Source organism: Procambarus clarkii, chromosome 78 (genome assembly GCF_040958095.1).
Source record: "Procambarus clarkii isolate CNS0578487 chromosome 78, FALCON_Pclarkii_2.0, whole genome shotgun sequence".
NCBI classification, from domain to species: domain Eukaryota; kingdom Metazoa; phylum Arthropoda; class Malacostraca; order Decapoda; family Cambaridae; genus Procambarus; species Procambarus clarkii.
The window spans coordinates 8,460,789-8,478,322 of record NC_091227.1 but is presented as its reverse complement, the minus strand read 5'-3'; the positions used below and the strand labels follow the sequence as shown (position 1 = coordinate 8,478,322).

Here is a 17,534-nt window from a genome sequence, read left to right as displayed (position 1 = left end):
GTGATATTAAATATTGCCTTTATATATGTTTATTCGGAATGTTAATGACGATTCAAACTCTGTAACTAGCCCACCAATGTTGTACCTTGCATGCTAACAAATTTGGGGGATTCTGTTCCTGTGCAAATTATGTGCCTCTGTAATCTGTTCCACAGTCACCTAAAGAATGGGTATAGGGTGCATAATAAACACACTAAACTAAACTGTACACTTATTGTAAGAGTCAGAAGGAACGTAATGCAAAAAAAAAAACTAAGATAAATTCAAATAAATTTAAATTTCATGTAAAGAGGTCAATGTTTATTTTATTTCAGAACATACTGTATTAAATGAAAGGCAAAACTGTCCACTCAACAATATTCACCATTATAGGCCCTATAAATAAATATCAGACATCTAGAAGAAAATTCAACAGATGCGTCTTGAGAGATTCAGAGTCAAAGAAATATGATATTAAGGACCTGTGGTCCACAAGAATTAGCTGTATGGCTTTGGAGTTGAAAGCAACAGAAAGAAAACTAGAGCTAAAAGTACTATTCTGTCCTTCTCTCGCATAAAGCTAGAACGAATAAAACAAGGAAATGCTGAATAGAGATTTATTTTTTAAATAGGGAAACAATTATGAATTCCATACACACTGCATTTGGTATGAGTTTTATATTCATAGATCAGTTGTTCATCTAACGGTAACATCTATTGCAGATCACAGGTTAATGCTCCCCACAAGATTGATCTTAGAAACTAATGCTCAACATCATATTGATAATATTGGAATTTTAAAGGTGAGTATTTATTTATTTGTTTTGTAAATTAAAGAAAAATAAAAAGAACGGCTATAGTGTTCAGCAAACGATGGCCTCATGTCTATGAAACCTTTACAAATTAACCCAATATGCAGTCTTAGTCAGGCATGTAATCACTGAGAGCGGGTGAAATATAATAGGTTGGTATTTGTAAAGCGCCTGCTTTGAACAAAAAAGAGGCTGTATGTAGTATGGATGTATTGCTGGCAGAATCAGAAACTTATTCGCTCGAACCAGGCATATATCTTCTATCATACTTGTTGTATACTCAGCTCAATATTCTTCCGCAGCTCAATCTAACACTGCCATGGATGTAAACAGATCATTGAGACAGTTCTGGTGATTGCTACATTTAACATTCATGCAAGCAATTGTTTCTGTTGGAATTCTGATATTATTAACTTCGCCATTATGAACAAGTTTGAGTTTATTTGGGTCAACAAGTGACTTCCATAGTTTAGATGTATTCTAGGAAGGAAGCTATTATCACCTTCAGCAGCAACTTGTGAGACATTGTGTGTGATGTTTGATATGTGTTGCGTGCGTATTATGTTTGGTGTATATAATTACCTAAGTATAATTACATGGTTTTTTTTATTATTAGGGAAAATTTAGTGTTCTGTACACTAAACTAAGGGGCCATGGTGAAAAATATGCCAAAAATAGACAATAAATGAAAACTTGTTCGATTTCAATCAAACTTTTTTTTGACGAGTTGTATATGAAAAGGGTTTCATCTGGTCCAAGTCTCAGCATAAATAGAAAGGGAGAAAAAAAATATTGAATTATGTGTCAAACATTTTCCAAAATGATAAAAAACGATTATCAAACACAAGTATCAACTGAAATCATGTCTATGACTCTCAGCTTTCACAATAGCATATATTAAAAATAAATTATAATTAGTTTTATTAAAAAAAAAATTAGTTAAAAATTTTTTATTTTATTTTTTTCTTATTTGTTTATCGGACGATTTGCATGAAACTTATACACCTGACTGCACGTATGCCTATCTGTAAAGGTACCAATTTTGGAGGAAATTGGTTGATGTCAACCTCAGCCACAGATAGCAGCACCTTAGACTTTAATATTTTAATGATTTATTTTTCAAGGAACATAAACGACTTGAAACTCTTTCATTTTTATTCAATTTACATGAAACTTACACCTTATATGTAAAGGTAATGTCTCTACAATCTGGTGCCGCTTTGTTTCCCTAAGTTCATTTATAGATAAATAGTTCATAATAGCAATAAACATGATATATTTGCATAATTTTGGAGGGAACTTTGACTATTTGTATTAGGAAAACTAAAGATGTATTGGAAAATCCCCCACTACAGATCCTTTATTATATGCCAATCTGTCATAAAAGTGTCATAGAATAATTATATCTGAAAGGTGTGGTTTCAAGTCGCGTTGAAATGTGTAATATTCGTTGAAAAAAAATTAAATCTCCCTTTCTATTTAGGTTGCAGTACTGAAACTTGGAACAATTGCAGCCCTTTTCATATACAACTAGTCAAAAAAATTTGGTTGACATTGAACAACTTTCATTTTCCAATCTAATGGCCCCTAAGTGAGTGTTGTGTGCGTTTGATATTTGAGTTAACTAGGATGCTACAAGAGAGTACCAGTGGGACTTGCTTCTCTGCATTATGCTTAGTCTTAAGATATCTACATAATGCATATTACCTATTGACGAAGTGTCGTTTCCTTTTCTTACTTCTACGATATAAATATAACTGCATCAACATTCTCAAGAAAATGAAAAATGTCTCAATATGACCGAGTTTATAGGGTCTGTTGTTTAAGACTGAACAATATTCATGTCAATTACGTCACTTTTCGGCTGGTTGATTGACACAATAGGGGGATATAATTTTGCAATTAATAAAATACAATTATTGATATTAAAAATGTAATTAATATAAAATTGTAATTGATGACATACTAACGTTAAATGATTAATCCAGAAAGTATTAGCAACTGTAATTAGTTGCTGGATAAAGTACACTTAAACTGAGAACTTAGCGTAAATAAATGCAGGGAGCACTGCAGTGGACGACCTAAACACTAAGAGGCGCAGGTGCAAGAAGCAACTTGCACTTGCGAAGATCTGCAACATAACGAGAAGATGAACAAGACGCATATAACAAAAGAAACACAAATGGTAAGGCTTTGAAATTGAAATAAGTTTATTGAGGTAAAATACACACAAAGGGATGAGGTAGCTCAAGCTATTCTCACCCCATTAAATGGTAAGGCTTGCAGAGGCCAGCGTGACATGACGGACATGTACCCAGGCTGCAGCTAACACCCGACCTCAGACCATGTCCATTCCATCCAGTGGTCGACCCACAAAGACGCATTCGTCAATTTTAACATACTGTTCATTCAAAATAGGAATTTTCTCAAATATATATTAATTTTGTTATATATCAGCATACGGTGCATATTTAGGCATTGGTTAGGTGTTTAGGTTCTGTTGCCAATTATTTGCATTTGTAGTACGTGGGTGAAGAATTTACAGCGTTGTGGTTTGAACAAATGTCGTCAGCAAAGTACTTGGAAGTGTACCAGAAGTCTAGAAGTGTTCGGACGTCATCAGTTGAGAGCCGTGTGTAATCCGTTTTTAATTCATAGACATGGCGTTTGGCAGGTGCATGGAATGGACTTTGGCCTTCGTGTATTAGGACGGGCTGCATTGGGAATTTAATGTGAGCCGGGTGAGGCGTCCGGCGAAGCTCTATGAAACAGCACTTAACATAAGATAATGGACGATGCAACTAAGAACCTAACCTTAGTGCTGAGAGCCGTGTAGAGATGAGGAGGAAGGGCGTCTGGACGAGGACGAGGTGGCGTGGCTGACGAGGCCTGAGCGCGCGGGCAGCCATCTTGCATGCTGAGCCTCTCCGGCCCGACATTCATACTTAACTAAACACGGGCGACAATTAACCGTTACTTTTTTCTTAGTGTTACTTGTTTCTTATTTCTGTTATATTTAGGTGGAATATGAGTATTTATGACTCGTATGTTCGCTTCAATACTGTTTGAACCTTTCAGCCGAAAACCCGAGCGTCTTCGACACCTTCATTTATTGTTATATAAGACAATAAGATGTATAGCTGTACATCTTATTGTCTTATATAACAATAAGATGTACATCTGTTATATAAGATGTACATTTGTATATTTGTATGCTGCAGGAGATCGGAAGAGAGTTTCTTCCAAACTTCAAGAATCCTTGCTGGTATGAATCAAGAAAAGATCGCCACGAAGAGGGAAAGGTTACGAATTTTGATGGTACCTCAACCAAACTGTCTATTTTAAAGTAAGTGGAGTTTAAGACTATTTAGGTGTCCTTCAAGTTTTTATATTCATATGTCCCTTTAAAACAAGGTTGCCACAATTTATATTGCTGAAAGTAGCGAGCTTAAGGACAAAGAGTAGAAAATTTTTAATAAAAGTAGCCAAATATGTTTTTTATCGTTTGATACGCTTTTCAAATTAAATAGCCCAGCTTATTTTAAAAGTAGCCCCAAAAATTGTAAATACAATACTGTAGCGATGTACAGTTCACAGCTGTCTTTTTACTTAGGCTATAAGGAGCCCAACTGGGCTACTTATAGCCCAATCTGGCACCCCCTGCTTTAAAACACGGTGGTAATTCACTACTCGCCTATACATAACATTGTGTGTGGTGTCAAAAACTAGTTGTGCCTGCCTGACCGAGTATCAGCTCTTGGGACCCACTTTTTTCGCTGTCGATTGTGCACTGCAATGTCTTCAGACAGTGCACTGCACTGCACTGTAATGGCTTCAGACAGCAGAATTTGTTCACATGTACATTTAAACCTATGCGTGATATCCTCGGCTATCTCCCCCCACCCCTCAAGTTCATTTAATTTGTTCGATACTTAATAAGATATATTTACCCTTACACTAAACTGATTCTGTGGTTCACTTGTGTCTATACTCTATAGCATCCACCTCCCTCGTGTCTTTTATTCACACTAAACATCCTTCTTGGAATTTATTCTGAATTGACATTAATTTTTGGTTTGACTGGGCTACATTACTCTCTTTTCCAGGTAAAAAATTAAACTTTTGAATATGCTATATTGCATAGTTGGTCTACATAGGCTATATGATTCACCTTTTACAAGGCACTCAAGTCGTTAATTCTTGTTTAATTTTGTATTTAGTTCTAATAAGTTACACAGTTGCCCATAGTATTACTTGTAATATTGCTCATACTTGTTTTCTCTATTAACTGAGAGTGGTTGTTCTTATTAAGACAGATGTAAGTTGGTGAATGACCTTACTTTAACAAGGTTGAGCTTAAAAACTGAAAGACACTGATAACAAATTTTTAGACCCATATTACATGTTTTCGGTCCATAAAATTACCCAAATTTACCAAAATTTGGGTAGATTTGGATAGATTTGGGTAATTCTATGGACCCCATGTCTTAGCTCTAACCAATTCAAGCCACATTTATTTCAGCCAGTGATCAGGGGTTGGCTAATTTTATTGTACCTCTTGTTTGGATTTAATTAGGAGTTGGACACAATAATATAAATACCTGTTTCTATACAGTAATTTCATCCATGTTACAAGGATCTCACATGATCAACCATTCCTTTTCAGACACCATTATGAAAGACAGTCAGATAAGATACTGCGCTGCCTTCCATACTTCTTTTTAATAGGCCAACCCAAATGTGCTACAACTGATGTTTTCCAGAGAATTAACATTCACCCTGATGTTGTAGAACCCATAGTGAAGGGACCACACTGGTGGACGAGAAAAAGATATGGTAAGTTTTGAAAAGCATTTCCTATTCCTTAAATTATTTTCATTCCATAGCAAACTCAACTGTATCCAGACAACATAAAGCATCATGAAAACAATTATGAGAGCAATGTAATGGAATTGAACATAAATTCTGGGTCACCAAGATGCATAGTATAGTACATATATGTGTGTGCTATACTAGGCCTAGGAATATTTAAGTTTGGTATTTAGTTTTATTTTTTAAAATTATATAGTGAATAGTGCCAAATTCAACTATCTAATTGTCCATTATGTGTATGTAAATATGATGGTCCACATAGTTACAAAAAGTACTATCTAAATAGGATGGGTTGAATTAGCATATTGCAAAACTGTAAATAAAAAAGTAAAATAATTTTACTCTCATTATCATTATTGTTAGTCATATTATAAGGTTTATCTGCTAGTGTTTAACACAGTAATATATTTATAACTGTTATGTTAACTCTGCCAATTTTTTTAATACATCATGTAAAATTATACAAAAAATTAAAAAAAAAAAAAAAAAAAATTTTTAATTTTTAAAAACTTTAAAATTCCCATAGTGCAACAACACAATTCATTACTGTTGTTATTGTTTCTATTTTGCTCTTCTCATAGCCATAAGACATGCTCCAAATGCTTCACATAGTTAGGGGCTTCATAAGGTCTACAAATTATAAATGCACACACCAACAAAATAACATTAACACATGTACTCTATTCCTTCTTACTAAAACTGTTTGGTTTATAATGTATGATTATAAGCACAATTTTTTGTATTTAATTTTGTACATGTATACTGTACAAGTAATCAAACTAAATATACTGTGTTCTTTTACTCAGGACAACCATATGCTTCTCAACCAGTCACATTCTCAGAATATCTAGATGTGTTTAATGCCACCAAAATAGAAGAAGGAGGGAAAAGGTGTAAAGAGGATCCACACAAATTGTGTCATGAAAAGATCACTGGAGATGGAAGCACATCCACTCTGTGGGACAGCAGCCCATCTATGAATTATCTGTATAGAATAATGTCAGGAAGTATGCGAGAGTCCATTAGTAGAAGTTTACTCTCAAGGCGCCATGTATCACATTCGTTTCTTGATAAACACTCGTATATGGAAGTGAACACAACAAAGAATCCAAAATCAAAAGGTTATATTGAAAATCTACAAGTAATTAAGTATCCTAATTATTATGGACCTGAAGAGGGAGTAGTCCTCCCTTTCACAGTCGCTGATGTTATACACTCCATTCTTCCAGGATCTAGAATCATTGTAGTGATTCGGGAACCAGTGTCAAGGTATGATGCATTCACTGTTCAGTTTTCTATATACTGTATATTATTTATTTATTTATATATATCACTAAGAACCCTAATTGACCCGGCCAGGATTCAAACCCATGCCGTCCACGATCACCTCTAAACGTACACAGTACTGTGGCCACCTCACCAATGATCGTCTATAAGGATTGATCAGTCCTGGTGCTTATTAACTAAGCTCCACAACTGATCAACCCCCGACAACACTCATGGTTCCATTTGGGTACAGTTTTCATCAAAGTCTGGCACATGCACAGGCCGCGCTGAGTTTTACAAATGTGAGAAAGCTGCAGGAACACGCAAGCCATAGATAACTAAGAACTCTAATTGACCTAGCCAGGATTGTGGGTTGATCAGTTGTGGAGCTTAGTTAATAAGCGCATAAACAAAAAAAAGGAAATTTCTGAAATTAAACATTCTCATGTTAGTTCTTGGTATGGAGTTTTACTCAATTTGCACATGCTTCCAACACCCTTGTCTTCATTTGCAATTTTTTGGGTCTACTTATTACTGTTTTCCTTCAAAGTTTAAATTTCCTTCAAAATTTCACCAGAAGTGATTTTAGACATGATTAATGTTACAAACTCAAAGAGGAACTTTCTGAACCTTTTATTATTATTATTATTCCCTCAGTTAATACTGTATTTTCCTAATAAAAAACATCAAATCCAACACAAAAAATGTTGACCCTAGGCAGGTCATGGAGTTTGCTCAGAAAGACCACTTTTCACATTAACTCAAAGCCTTATTTCCCTTTATTTTTCTGCAGTATTTCTTCTTAATGTTCTCCCCTTTATTTAAGCAAATATACTAGTGTATTTTTTTTTATGTTCTGCTAACTGTTCTATTCAATTCCAGACTGTATTCAAGTTACCTTTTCTTTACCAAGAAAACTAGTGTATCTCCCGAAAACTTTGATGAGAATGTTAAAAACTCAATAAAGAAATGGCACGACTGCACCCGACAGTATTCGGAGAGAACTTGTGCATACAACAAGACATTACAAAATAGCTTGGTAAGCTTTTGATCTTGAATACTGCCACCAGGAGTGGCTAGATTATTGTACAGTTGGCTCAAAACAATCCAAAACTCAATACAGTACTTTATACTGTATTTAATTATTTGTGAGTAGAACAAATATCCAATAGCAACAGTTATCTGGTTAAACCAAACTGAAGGAAGAAGAGGTGTTCACGACAGTAAAAGTTCTGGACTCACATGCCACTCAACAATGTGAAAAAGGTTTACACTCATTTTACATTTTCTCAGTTACTTGTTGCATTACAACTATCAATTTGTTCTCTTGATATAATGTATTTCCTTGATAATGTGGTGAAACATAAAAACATTCAGAATTTTTATTTCATTTTGTTAGTGGATACTTATGCATACCAAGGGAGGTATGCATGTGTACATATTTATTTATTTATTTATTTATATATATATATATATATATATATATATATATATATATATATATATATATATATATATATATATATATATATATATATATATATATATATATATATATATATATTATACCATATTGTATGTACAATATTTTTTTTTTGCAGGGAGTACGCCTATATAATGGTTTATATAGCATATTTCTCCGTGACTGGTTGGAGGTGTTCCAGCAAGACCAAGTTTTAGTACTGAGGATGGAAGATTACCACCAAAACATAACTAAAACGATAGCTTCTATCTATCATCACCTTGGTTTAAGTAAGTAATTTTAAAACTACAGTAGATAATTTTGTTATGTCTTTTTTCTTAATGTGTTCCAATTGAAAGCTGTTCTTTATATATTAATTGCAAAAATGATATATTTTCATTCAATCTGCTTTAGTTATGGCAAGACTTCTATAGATCTGTTGTCATCACATCTGGTTTAGTCTCTGTGAAGCATCTTTATACTCAGTGGTAGAGATGAAGGTTGGGCAATAATGACAAGGACTGTAAACACAATTCTTAGGAAATTTACCTGTACTGTATTGTCTTATGAAATCTGTGCAATGTGGCTTAACAATTATATGAAGTGGGTCTTGATGGTCTCTGAGAAGTTAGCAAACTACACTGCAGCTCATAGATAATGAGCTGGTAAATAAACAATCATCCACTGCATAATTTGCAAAATAAGTTCAACTCTGGTGCACAAAATTTTTCCAGCATACCTGTGTTATACTCCATGCACCAATGATGGGGCTGTTTTAATTTATCCTAATGGAAGCCCCACTATCCCATACATATGTGAAAAAATGTGAAACTTACTTTTATAGTTTGAAAACCTAATCTGTTAATTAATCTAGAGATGCATGAAAAAAGAACAAAATTTTACTGCAGCACATTGGATACTTTTACAGATACCTGTTAACATATTTGAATGGGATGGACGTTCGTGTGGATGGACAGAAAGATGGACAAGATGGCCGGCTACATTTGTAATTAGTGAATAAAAAATCAGCGTTGAATGTAATGAAACGCCATTTTCTGGGTGAGCCCCAGAGGCTTCCCTGGAGCTATCGGGCTAATACGTGATACATTAAACCAGGGCATTAGTCTATAGAGTTCAGCCTACTGGGGACCACGAGCCAGAACCTGGCCCCCCTCAGGCAGGTACAGGGAGCAATGGCCTCTGAAAACCCCCCTGTGGTTAGGGTTTTTCCTCATCTGCCATCGACCTGGGTTAAGCACCTATAAAGGTAGGCATACAAAATAAACTCCACATGGTAAGAAAATTACAACTAAAAACAAAAAGAGAGGCAGAACTCCCTCCAATCCCAAAAATAACAACCAAACGTCACACTCCACCGCTGCGTTGCTCATCCGTGCAGCCCTCCCCTCCCCGAGAGGGAAGTGCGAGCCCTGGACCTCCTCGTGCCGGCTACCTAGCACTTCAGTTCGTTCGCTAATTTGGTCCAGGGTGGACGTCTTCTCTGGCCTCGAATTCCAAGCTGTTTGTTCAGTTGCAGTGTTCTCCTTCTTTTCTGGCGAACAACAAGATGGCTGCTTTCCGGAGGGGGTCCTTAGGTCATTGATGCTTGGTTGGTCAGGCCGAAGGTGCATCATGGGTTGTGTTCGGTTGCGGCTCTTTGCCGTTATCTGTGCGCTTCGACTTCGGTGGCTGGGGATGCGCTTCGGCTTCGGTGGCTTAAGGATGTGCTTTGGGTTGATCCGGTTTCCCTCGTTCCCTGTTCCAGGGCTCGGGTCTCCCAGGTCATTCGCAGGGTTGTTAAGGCTAGCCAGCCTGCGGTCTATCCTCGTGCCCATGACGTTAGGAAGTTTGCTGCATTGGCTGCCGTGTTTGGCAACATGTCCAGGCCTGATATTCAGGCGCGAGGATTTGGGAGGTCGAACAGGGTCCTGGCCACCTGTTATTTGGTTAACATTCCTGATCCTGGGCATTCATGTGTTGCTTTGGGTCGCAGGCTGCAGCCAGTTGTCTCTACTTCATGTTGAGGAGTGTGGGACGGCCACCTCCTGGGTTTTCCCTCTTTTCCTTGTCTTCGGTTATGTAGCTCCAGGGAACCGTAGGGGCTCCTCACAGAAAACCAGCGTTGAATGTAATGAAACACCATTTTCTGGGTGAGCCCCAGAGACTTCCTGGCAACCCTCTCTCCATGGTAATTTCTTTATGTATCAAATAGTTGTTATCACTCTGCGGTGTGTACCATATCTCGAAGTCAGAGTACAGTACATATCATCCAATAATGCATAAACTTAAAAGACAAATTTTGGTGGGAATAAGCTGTATAGCTTTAAAACATTTTTTTTGTCATGGCTACTCTCTAATTCATACTCCTAAACTTTCCCTTTCTTTATTAATGGCTAAGGCACTTTTTGTCTTTCCTTCTTCATGGTAGGGTTTTACACAATGTTAGGTAAAAAAAATGCAGCAGTAATAATCACATCAAAATGCAAGTGTTGAGATATGTTTGTCAATACAAATCAAAGATAGAATTATATTTTTTTATTTTATCTCTAGTTGCAAAAAAAATATTTGTTTACATACAGTGCAATCATATCAATAGAGCAGATAACTGGAAATTTATTTATGTGGATAACAGTGCTAAAGTTAAGTACAGAACAGTTTTACAAAGCCACTAGAACACACACACACCATTTATGGAAAGTCTTAAAGCTAACAAAATGATTGTGTTATAAAATACTTTACTGAATGGTCAGTAATTTAAGGGTTTAAAAATACAATTCAATAAATCTTTTGCCGACTCGTAAAACTAATGAATATTTATTATTCTCATGTTGGAACTGTAGTTTGGATAATAAGAACTGTGAATCAGTGGTATCATAATTAATGTATAATGTGGAGAGCAAGAGTATGGTGAGGTGCTACAGTGAGGCAATTAGGTGCTTCCTAATGTTACTTAAAAAACTGTAACTTAAATATTGAACAGTTCTTTACTATGCTAGGAAGGGAGTGCCATATTTTAAGTCCCTTTGTTTGCATGATGTGTTTGCATAGATTGAGTCAGACTCTGGGAAATGTCAGAGAGAGATATACAGTATATTTATTGTGTGATGTTTATGGGTTCTATTACATCCTTCTAGGAAGAATTTCAAACCTGGGTTTGCATTTTAATTCTATAGGGTCTTGTAAATGTACAGATAACAAAAGATTGAATTGATTGTGTGTGTGTTTAGTATTGCTCACAGATTTGAACAATAATGATGTATATTAACTGAATACTGTACATAATTTGTTATGGTTTAAGTGATCAGTGTTTGTGTGATAGGTGTAGCTAATAAAACAACCTAGATAGATGGATGAAACGTCAGTTTTTGTAGGATACAGAGGATAACAAAAATAAATATTAATGTGCATATTAAGTGAATGACTATTCCCTCATGGATCTACTGTAAAGAGTTATATTTTGCAGCCAGGCAAGTTTTGCAAAATATTATTGTCCATGATGTTCTTAGATGTCAAGGCCTAGGACTAGCTTGACATGTCATATCTCGCCATTCTACAAAAAATTATTGACTGTCAAGAATGCTTTATCTGTGCCTACGATTATTAAAGTAGCACTAGGTTGGACAACTGACTACCTCTAATTTAATTTTTATTTTTTTTACAGGGACATTAACTGGGGAAGAAGAGAAGAGGGTGAATATGGCTCCAGTTCGCAACAAGAATTGGAAAAAGCCCAACATCGGAAGGATGCTTGAATCAACTGAAAAGTTATCAGAGAATTTTACAAACCATACAACCAAGATCTGGCTATTCTTTTAAAAGACTCAAGATTTACATGGCATGATATTTATTTAAGGGTAAGCTATAGTTAAAATTTGAAAATGTTTGCATCGTACACCTATGTTTAGTTACCAGTTTCACTTTAAAGTATGGTAATCACACAGGTTATATAACTCTTGCCTTTCTAGAAAATGTAAATTAAAGTTACTTAATCTCTCTTCAAGGGTCTGGTAGTACAGTTGGGTTCATTCTCGACTCACAATCAGGAATCCTAGATTCAAATTCCAATCAGGACAGAAATGTTAAGCACATTTCCTATTTCCTATTAGCCACTGTTTACCTAGCAGTAAATAGATAACTGAGAGTTAGTCAATTGTTATGAGGGTTGCATCCTGAAGAAGGTCAGTAGTTTGATCTTGGGGGACCTCGATCTAAGCCTAAGGTATATACAGTACAGTACATACACGGGCTTCCTGTCCATGACAAAATTAATTTTTGGGGAGGATTCAAATTCCTGTGAATAACTTTGTCATCTTTCTATGTACACATTCAAGTTAATTTATGCTCATTCTATATTACAGTTTGAATATTTTAAATTTATAATATTTTGATTACTGTCGTATTGTATTATTACTCTAAATAATCATTAGTGTCCTGGGTAAATAATCATCACCACCATCACAGTCCCATTGTTCACTTCCATGGGATAGGAAGGCACTTGGTCTTTACTGGGGAGAAGATAAGGATGATCCCAAGCTTTATCTCCTTGACCTAATGAGGACAGGAAGCTGGCAGCTTGTCAAAGGTTCCCCCATTTGTCCTGATGATTTTACTGAGCTTGATCTCAGATTGCAGCAGTGTTTTGTCATTTATGGCTTAGTCGAGTAGGCTATACATGCCAATATTTCCTAAAGGGTGGCACTGGGAATTATCCAGACTAGCCTGTGATACTCCCATACCCCCCCCATGTGTCATCTTGGAAAGTTGGGTGAGGGCTAACCCCAAACATCAAGACATTCTCTTTTATAAATATAATATACTGTATATTGATACTAGAGGGGATACCTAGCTGTGCCCAGATCTTTGTCCCTCCTCCCACTCCCCATTCATCCTCTCTCTACTTTTCTCTCCAACATCTTCCCCCCTCCTAATCTCCACATTTCTCTTCTAACATCCCAACATTTCTCTTCTACCTTCTTCTTCCTCTCCACCTTTCTCCCCTCATCTTCCTCTCTCACTCAGAAAATGCAATATTGAAATTGGGAGCAAGCATCAAAATTCTAAGGAAAGAACCACTAATTTTATTTCAGCCTTAATCAAAATTGCAGGGGGTCACTACAGATGCTGATATTTCTTAAGGTGTGGCAATGGGGCTGATGCCTACTGGCCACTCCCATACCTTCCTTAGTATCTTGGAAAGTTGGGTGAGGCTAGCCCCAAGCATTTGACCTCAAAACACTAACAGACATCCTTTTTTATGAACATATAAATTTCATTGATGTGGCTCTTCACTATCACTTTTCTTGATATTTGATTACATAAAAAAAGAGTATTACTACAAATTTAAAATTAATATAAAAAAAAGTCGAATTATCCAAGCATATGATGAAAAATTTTAGTATAATATTTACTGACTGATAATGTGAAATATATTTTTCATATATTTTGTCACTTTATTTTCAGAATGAAGAGCAAAATGCTGGCTAAGCAGTGTCAAAACTTTCTGGCTTAGAATTTGTTGGCCCACTGGATATTTTTAGAAGCTATACTTGAAGCATGTGGCATATGATATTTAAATCCAAAACTAAAAAACTAAGGGCATGTTTATTATAGAAAAATTGTACCAACTAATTTTGAGCAAAAATGTCTATTAATTTTGACATCAAAATAAATTTATTATTTATAAAACTTGCATATACCATATAAGAATGCCCTAAAAAAAACAGCATTGAATGTAATGAAACCATTTTCTGGGTGAGACCCAGAGACCCCGGGAGCTTATCTAGGCTGATATGCTAATGTCAAACTTTGGCATCAGTCATGTGTATGGAGTTCTGTGGGCCTACGGGGACCACGAGCCAGAACCTGGCCCCCCTCAGAGAGGCATGGGGAGCAATGGCCTATAGAAACCCCGCTCCCGTGTGGTTGAAAGCATTCTATGTCTGCCATGGACCAGGTCAGGCACCCAGAAAGGTAAGCGTCCAAAAATAAACCCCTATTCTGGTGAAGATTGCTACCAAAAGCCGAATAAGTGGATAGAACTCCTCAAAAAGAAACGAGCAAACGAGCATGACGTCACACGTCGCTGTGACGTCATGCTCGTGTCAGCCCCATTTTAACTGTACCACCACCATCATTACTGTGGTGGTGTGCTGTCTCTCTAGTTCACTGTACGTCACGTCGCCGACCGGAGGGAGGGAGGGATGCCGGAGAGCCTCCGGGTTCACCCAGAAAAGGCAATGTCTTTGTCAGACGAACAAATATTGAGAAGCGGGACCAAAGAGCCAAAGCTCAATCCCTGCAAGCACAGCTAGGTAAGGACAACTAGGTGAGCACAGAGAATCCAATGTATATGGAAGGGCTAAGCCAGGTACTGCAAGACGGGCAAGGAAAGAGTGACCCAGATAAGACCACGAAAAACATGGCCGTGACCCACCGTGTAACAAACAACACAGACGAACAAGGAAGGCCCCAGGAAGAAGCACGCCAGGGCCAAACAAAACGCCACAACCAAACCCCAACACGGAAACCCAGTATCAAGCCACAGCAAAATGTCACCACAGAACATCCTTACCCATGTACCTCTACCAATGTACCTCGTAACATGGCGAAGGTGGGGCCCCCGTGATTGACTCGAAGCATGTGACGAACATGTATATGAGTGGGACCAGATGGGTATAAATAAGAACTGCCTCATATGGGCCAATAGGCCCTCTGTAGTCACCTTCGTCTTATGGTTGTAAATTCATAGCCACGAACCAGGGCCTGGTCGAAAGAGAAGCCAGACTGCATAAACTCGCTTGCAGAATGTAGACACGAACGTGGCATGACACAGTGTAGCTGAGAGGAGTCCCAGAGCACCGCCAGAGGAAGAAGGCCAGAGCCGCACCCGCAGGAGAATAGTAGGGTAGAGACGAAGGAGGCACCCCACACCAATATGCAGGGAAAACCCAGCGTCCTCCCCATAACGGCAACTCAGAACACCCCCAGCATCTATGGGGCGCGGACTGGAGAGACGAGAGAAGCGAGAGAGGCGAAGCCCCTGAGAAAACAAGGATGCGGAACACCAGCACTTGTGTACACCGTCCACAACAAAACAAACTCCCACGACGCATGAGGTCCGAACCACACAACCCCACCCAGTGGGGAGGGCGCCAACAAGGAGTATCGCAAAATATTAGCAGTGCCTAGACAGAACACGGAGAGAAGATATAGTGCCAAAAGAACGAGGCAGTATAAAAAAACAAGAAGCACAGAAGAGGACCAATGAGTCCAAAAAGGCGGAGGTAAGCCTTACCGGAAGACGACATGTTCCAATAATGCGGGAAGAAATAAAGACCTTCCCGAACCCCTGAGACCTCACAGAAGCAAACAATATCACGTAGGCTCAGAAAGGCACAGTCTCATCTGAGACCAAAAGTCATGAAGAAACCCCAATAACAGGGGAACATGACCTCTCCATGACGGAGAAGTCCTGTTCCAGAGAAAAGGGGGTATAGAAACGGAGAAAACTACCCACCGATAGGACGGAACCGAATGGACCCAAAGGGACAAGCATCCGAGCCTGGGGAGGGGCCGACGCCCAACAAATTGTACGCAGAGGGGAAAAGGAAAAACCCCACTCCCCAAAACCGCAAGACCCGCATTGAGGGTAGAAAACCCCAGCGGGGTCCAATGGGGCCCGAGGTCTCCCAAGTCAGCCCTTCCCCAACCCCAGGAACCTCCATGGCAGGCCCCAGGACCGAGTCGTCCCCCGAAAGCCCCAGCCTCAAAAGAAAAGGCCGGGCAGCCGGAAACTTACTAAGGAAGGGAGCCCACTGGCAGACTCATACAACCCGGCTGGAGGAACAGGCTCGTAAGCCTCTGTCGCTACACTGGAAGGGGAAACCCCCGAGACTGCCCGAGTCTCAAGACCATCAAATCCCCACCCGATCCCGAACCCACAGACGGAAAGGATCCGGATGCAGGGAAGAAGGGTGGGGGGGGGGGGCCAAACTAAACCACAACAAGGGAAAGACAAGGGGGGTGAGGAAGGAACAAAACCAAAGCAACCAACACCCCCAAGCCCCGTCACAACAACCAAAAACGGGGCAGCCTTGGGGCTTCCGGGGAGCAAACAACCTAGCGCGTTGCCATCACCTGAACTCAACGGGCAATGCCCGTGCTGCCTGCACCCACATAGTCAGCATAAGACCGGGTAAGCGAGTCACAAACAAGCAAGCAACGAAACTCGCAGGACTCTGGGTCAAAGGTGCCACCAACCCCACAGGCAGCAGACGGAGGCAAAAACAAAGAGAGTCACTCTGAGACAAGGGGACACAGCAACCCTCGAACTCGCACAAAGCAAAGGGGGAAAGGGGGACTCAGGGGTCACATCCATCGGACCCACGTGCCCCCATGGGGATTCCCAGGGTCCTGAGACAGAATTCACGCTCAGGGAAACCCAGGCAGGGTACTGCTAACCGGAGCTCAAGTCTACCAAACAACCTTCTAAAAACTGAACCCCTGGGACATGAACACTCACGGGAACCTAGCAGGGAGCACCACCAGAAGAAAACCGTATTAGGTCAAATACCACGGGGCAAGCAAGGCAGAACCCCCACAAGGCACAAACAGAAAGAGAACAAAACCCCGCAAGAGGACAACATACCCAAAGGAACAGAACCGCCACTATGATGGTGAAAACAAGCTGTGCAGCACCCTGTGCCTTGTACCAGTGCAAACTGCCTCTTACCCTTAGATAAACAAGGGAGACAAAACACCCAAGCACCCAAAGGGCTGCCAAAAAAACGAGCAGTGAAACAGCCCAGCAGAGGCAGGACCCAAAGAACTTGTGGAAGGTAACCCCAAGCCCCAAGGGCAGTACTTACAGGGCACTTAGGGAAGGGAACCCTAGCGCAAGCAGCCCGAGTGCTGTAGAATAACTCCTGGCTCTTGCACCCCTGGAAGACAGCCACCACACTCTAAGCACAGTGCTGAAAATCACTGGAGCCAGAGCACACGACCTCTGCTTCTAGCATCAGCCTTAGAACTGAAGGGTGGATAGCCGGCACGAGGCTCTGGGGCTTCCCCTTCCCCCTCCCGGGGAGGGGGACCTGCGCAGACAGCGGCGCGGCGACGTGTGACATCATGCTTGTTGTTTGTTT

General features: G+C 39.3%; 1 protein-coding gene and 1 long non-coding RNA gene across 5 annotated transcripts in view; one reads left to right on the top strand and one right to left on the bottom strand.

Annotated features, from left to right (window-relative positions):
* The window catches only part of LOC123746156 (carbohydrate sulfotransferase 15), a 51,253-nt gene extending 38,862 nt beyond the window's left edge, over positions 1–12,391 (top strand). The window contains 8 exon segments of the mRNA XM_045727487.2: positions 703–782; positions 4,013–4,137; positions 5,458–5,627; positions 6,470–6,932; positions 7,812–7,968; positions 8,531–8,681; positions 12,053–12,148; positions 12,151–12,391. Of these exon segments, the coding sequence (XP_045583443.2) occupies positions 703–782; positions 4,013–4,137; positions 5,458–5,627; positions 6,470–6,932; positions 7,812–7,968; positions 8,531–8,681; positions 12,053–12,148; positions 12,151–12,260 (1,352 nt within the window). The 3' untranslated portion in view covers positions 12,261–12,391.
* The window catches only part of LOC138357370 (uncharacterized), an 83,647-nt gene that overhangs the window by 37,853 nt on the left and 28,260 nt on the right, over positions 1–17,534 (bottom strand). The gene's annotated exons all lie outside the window — the stretch shown is intronic.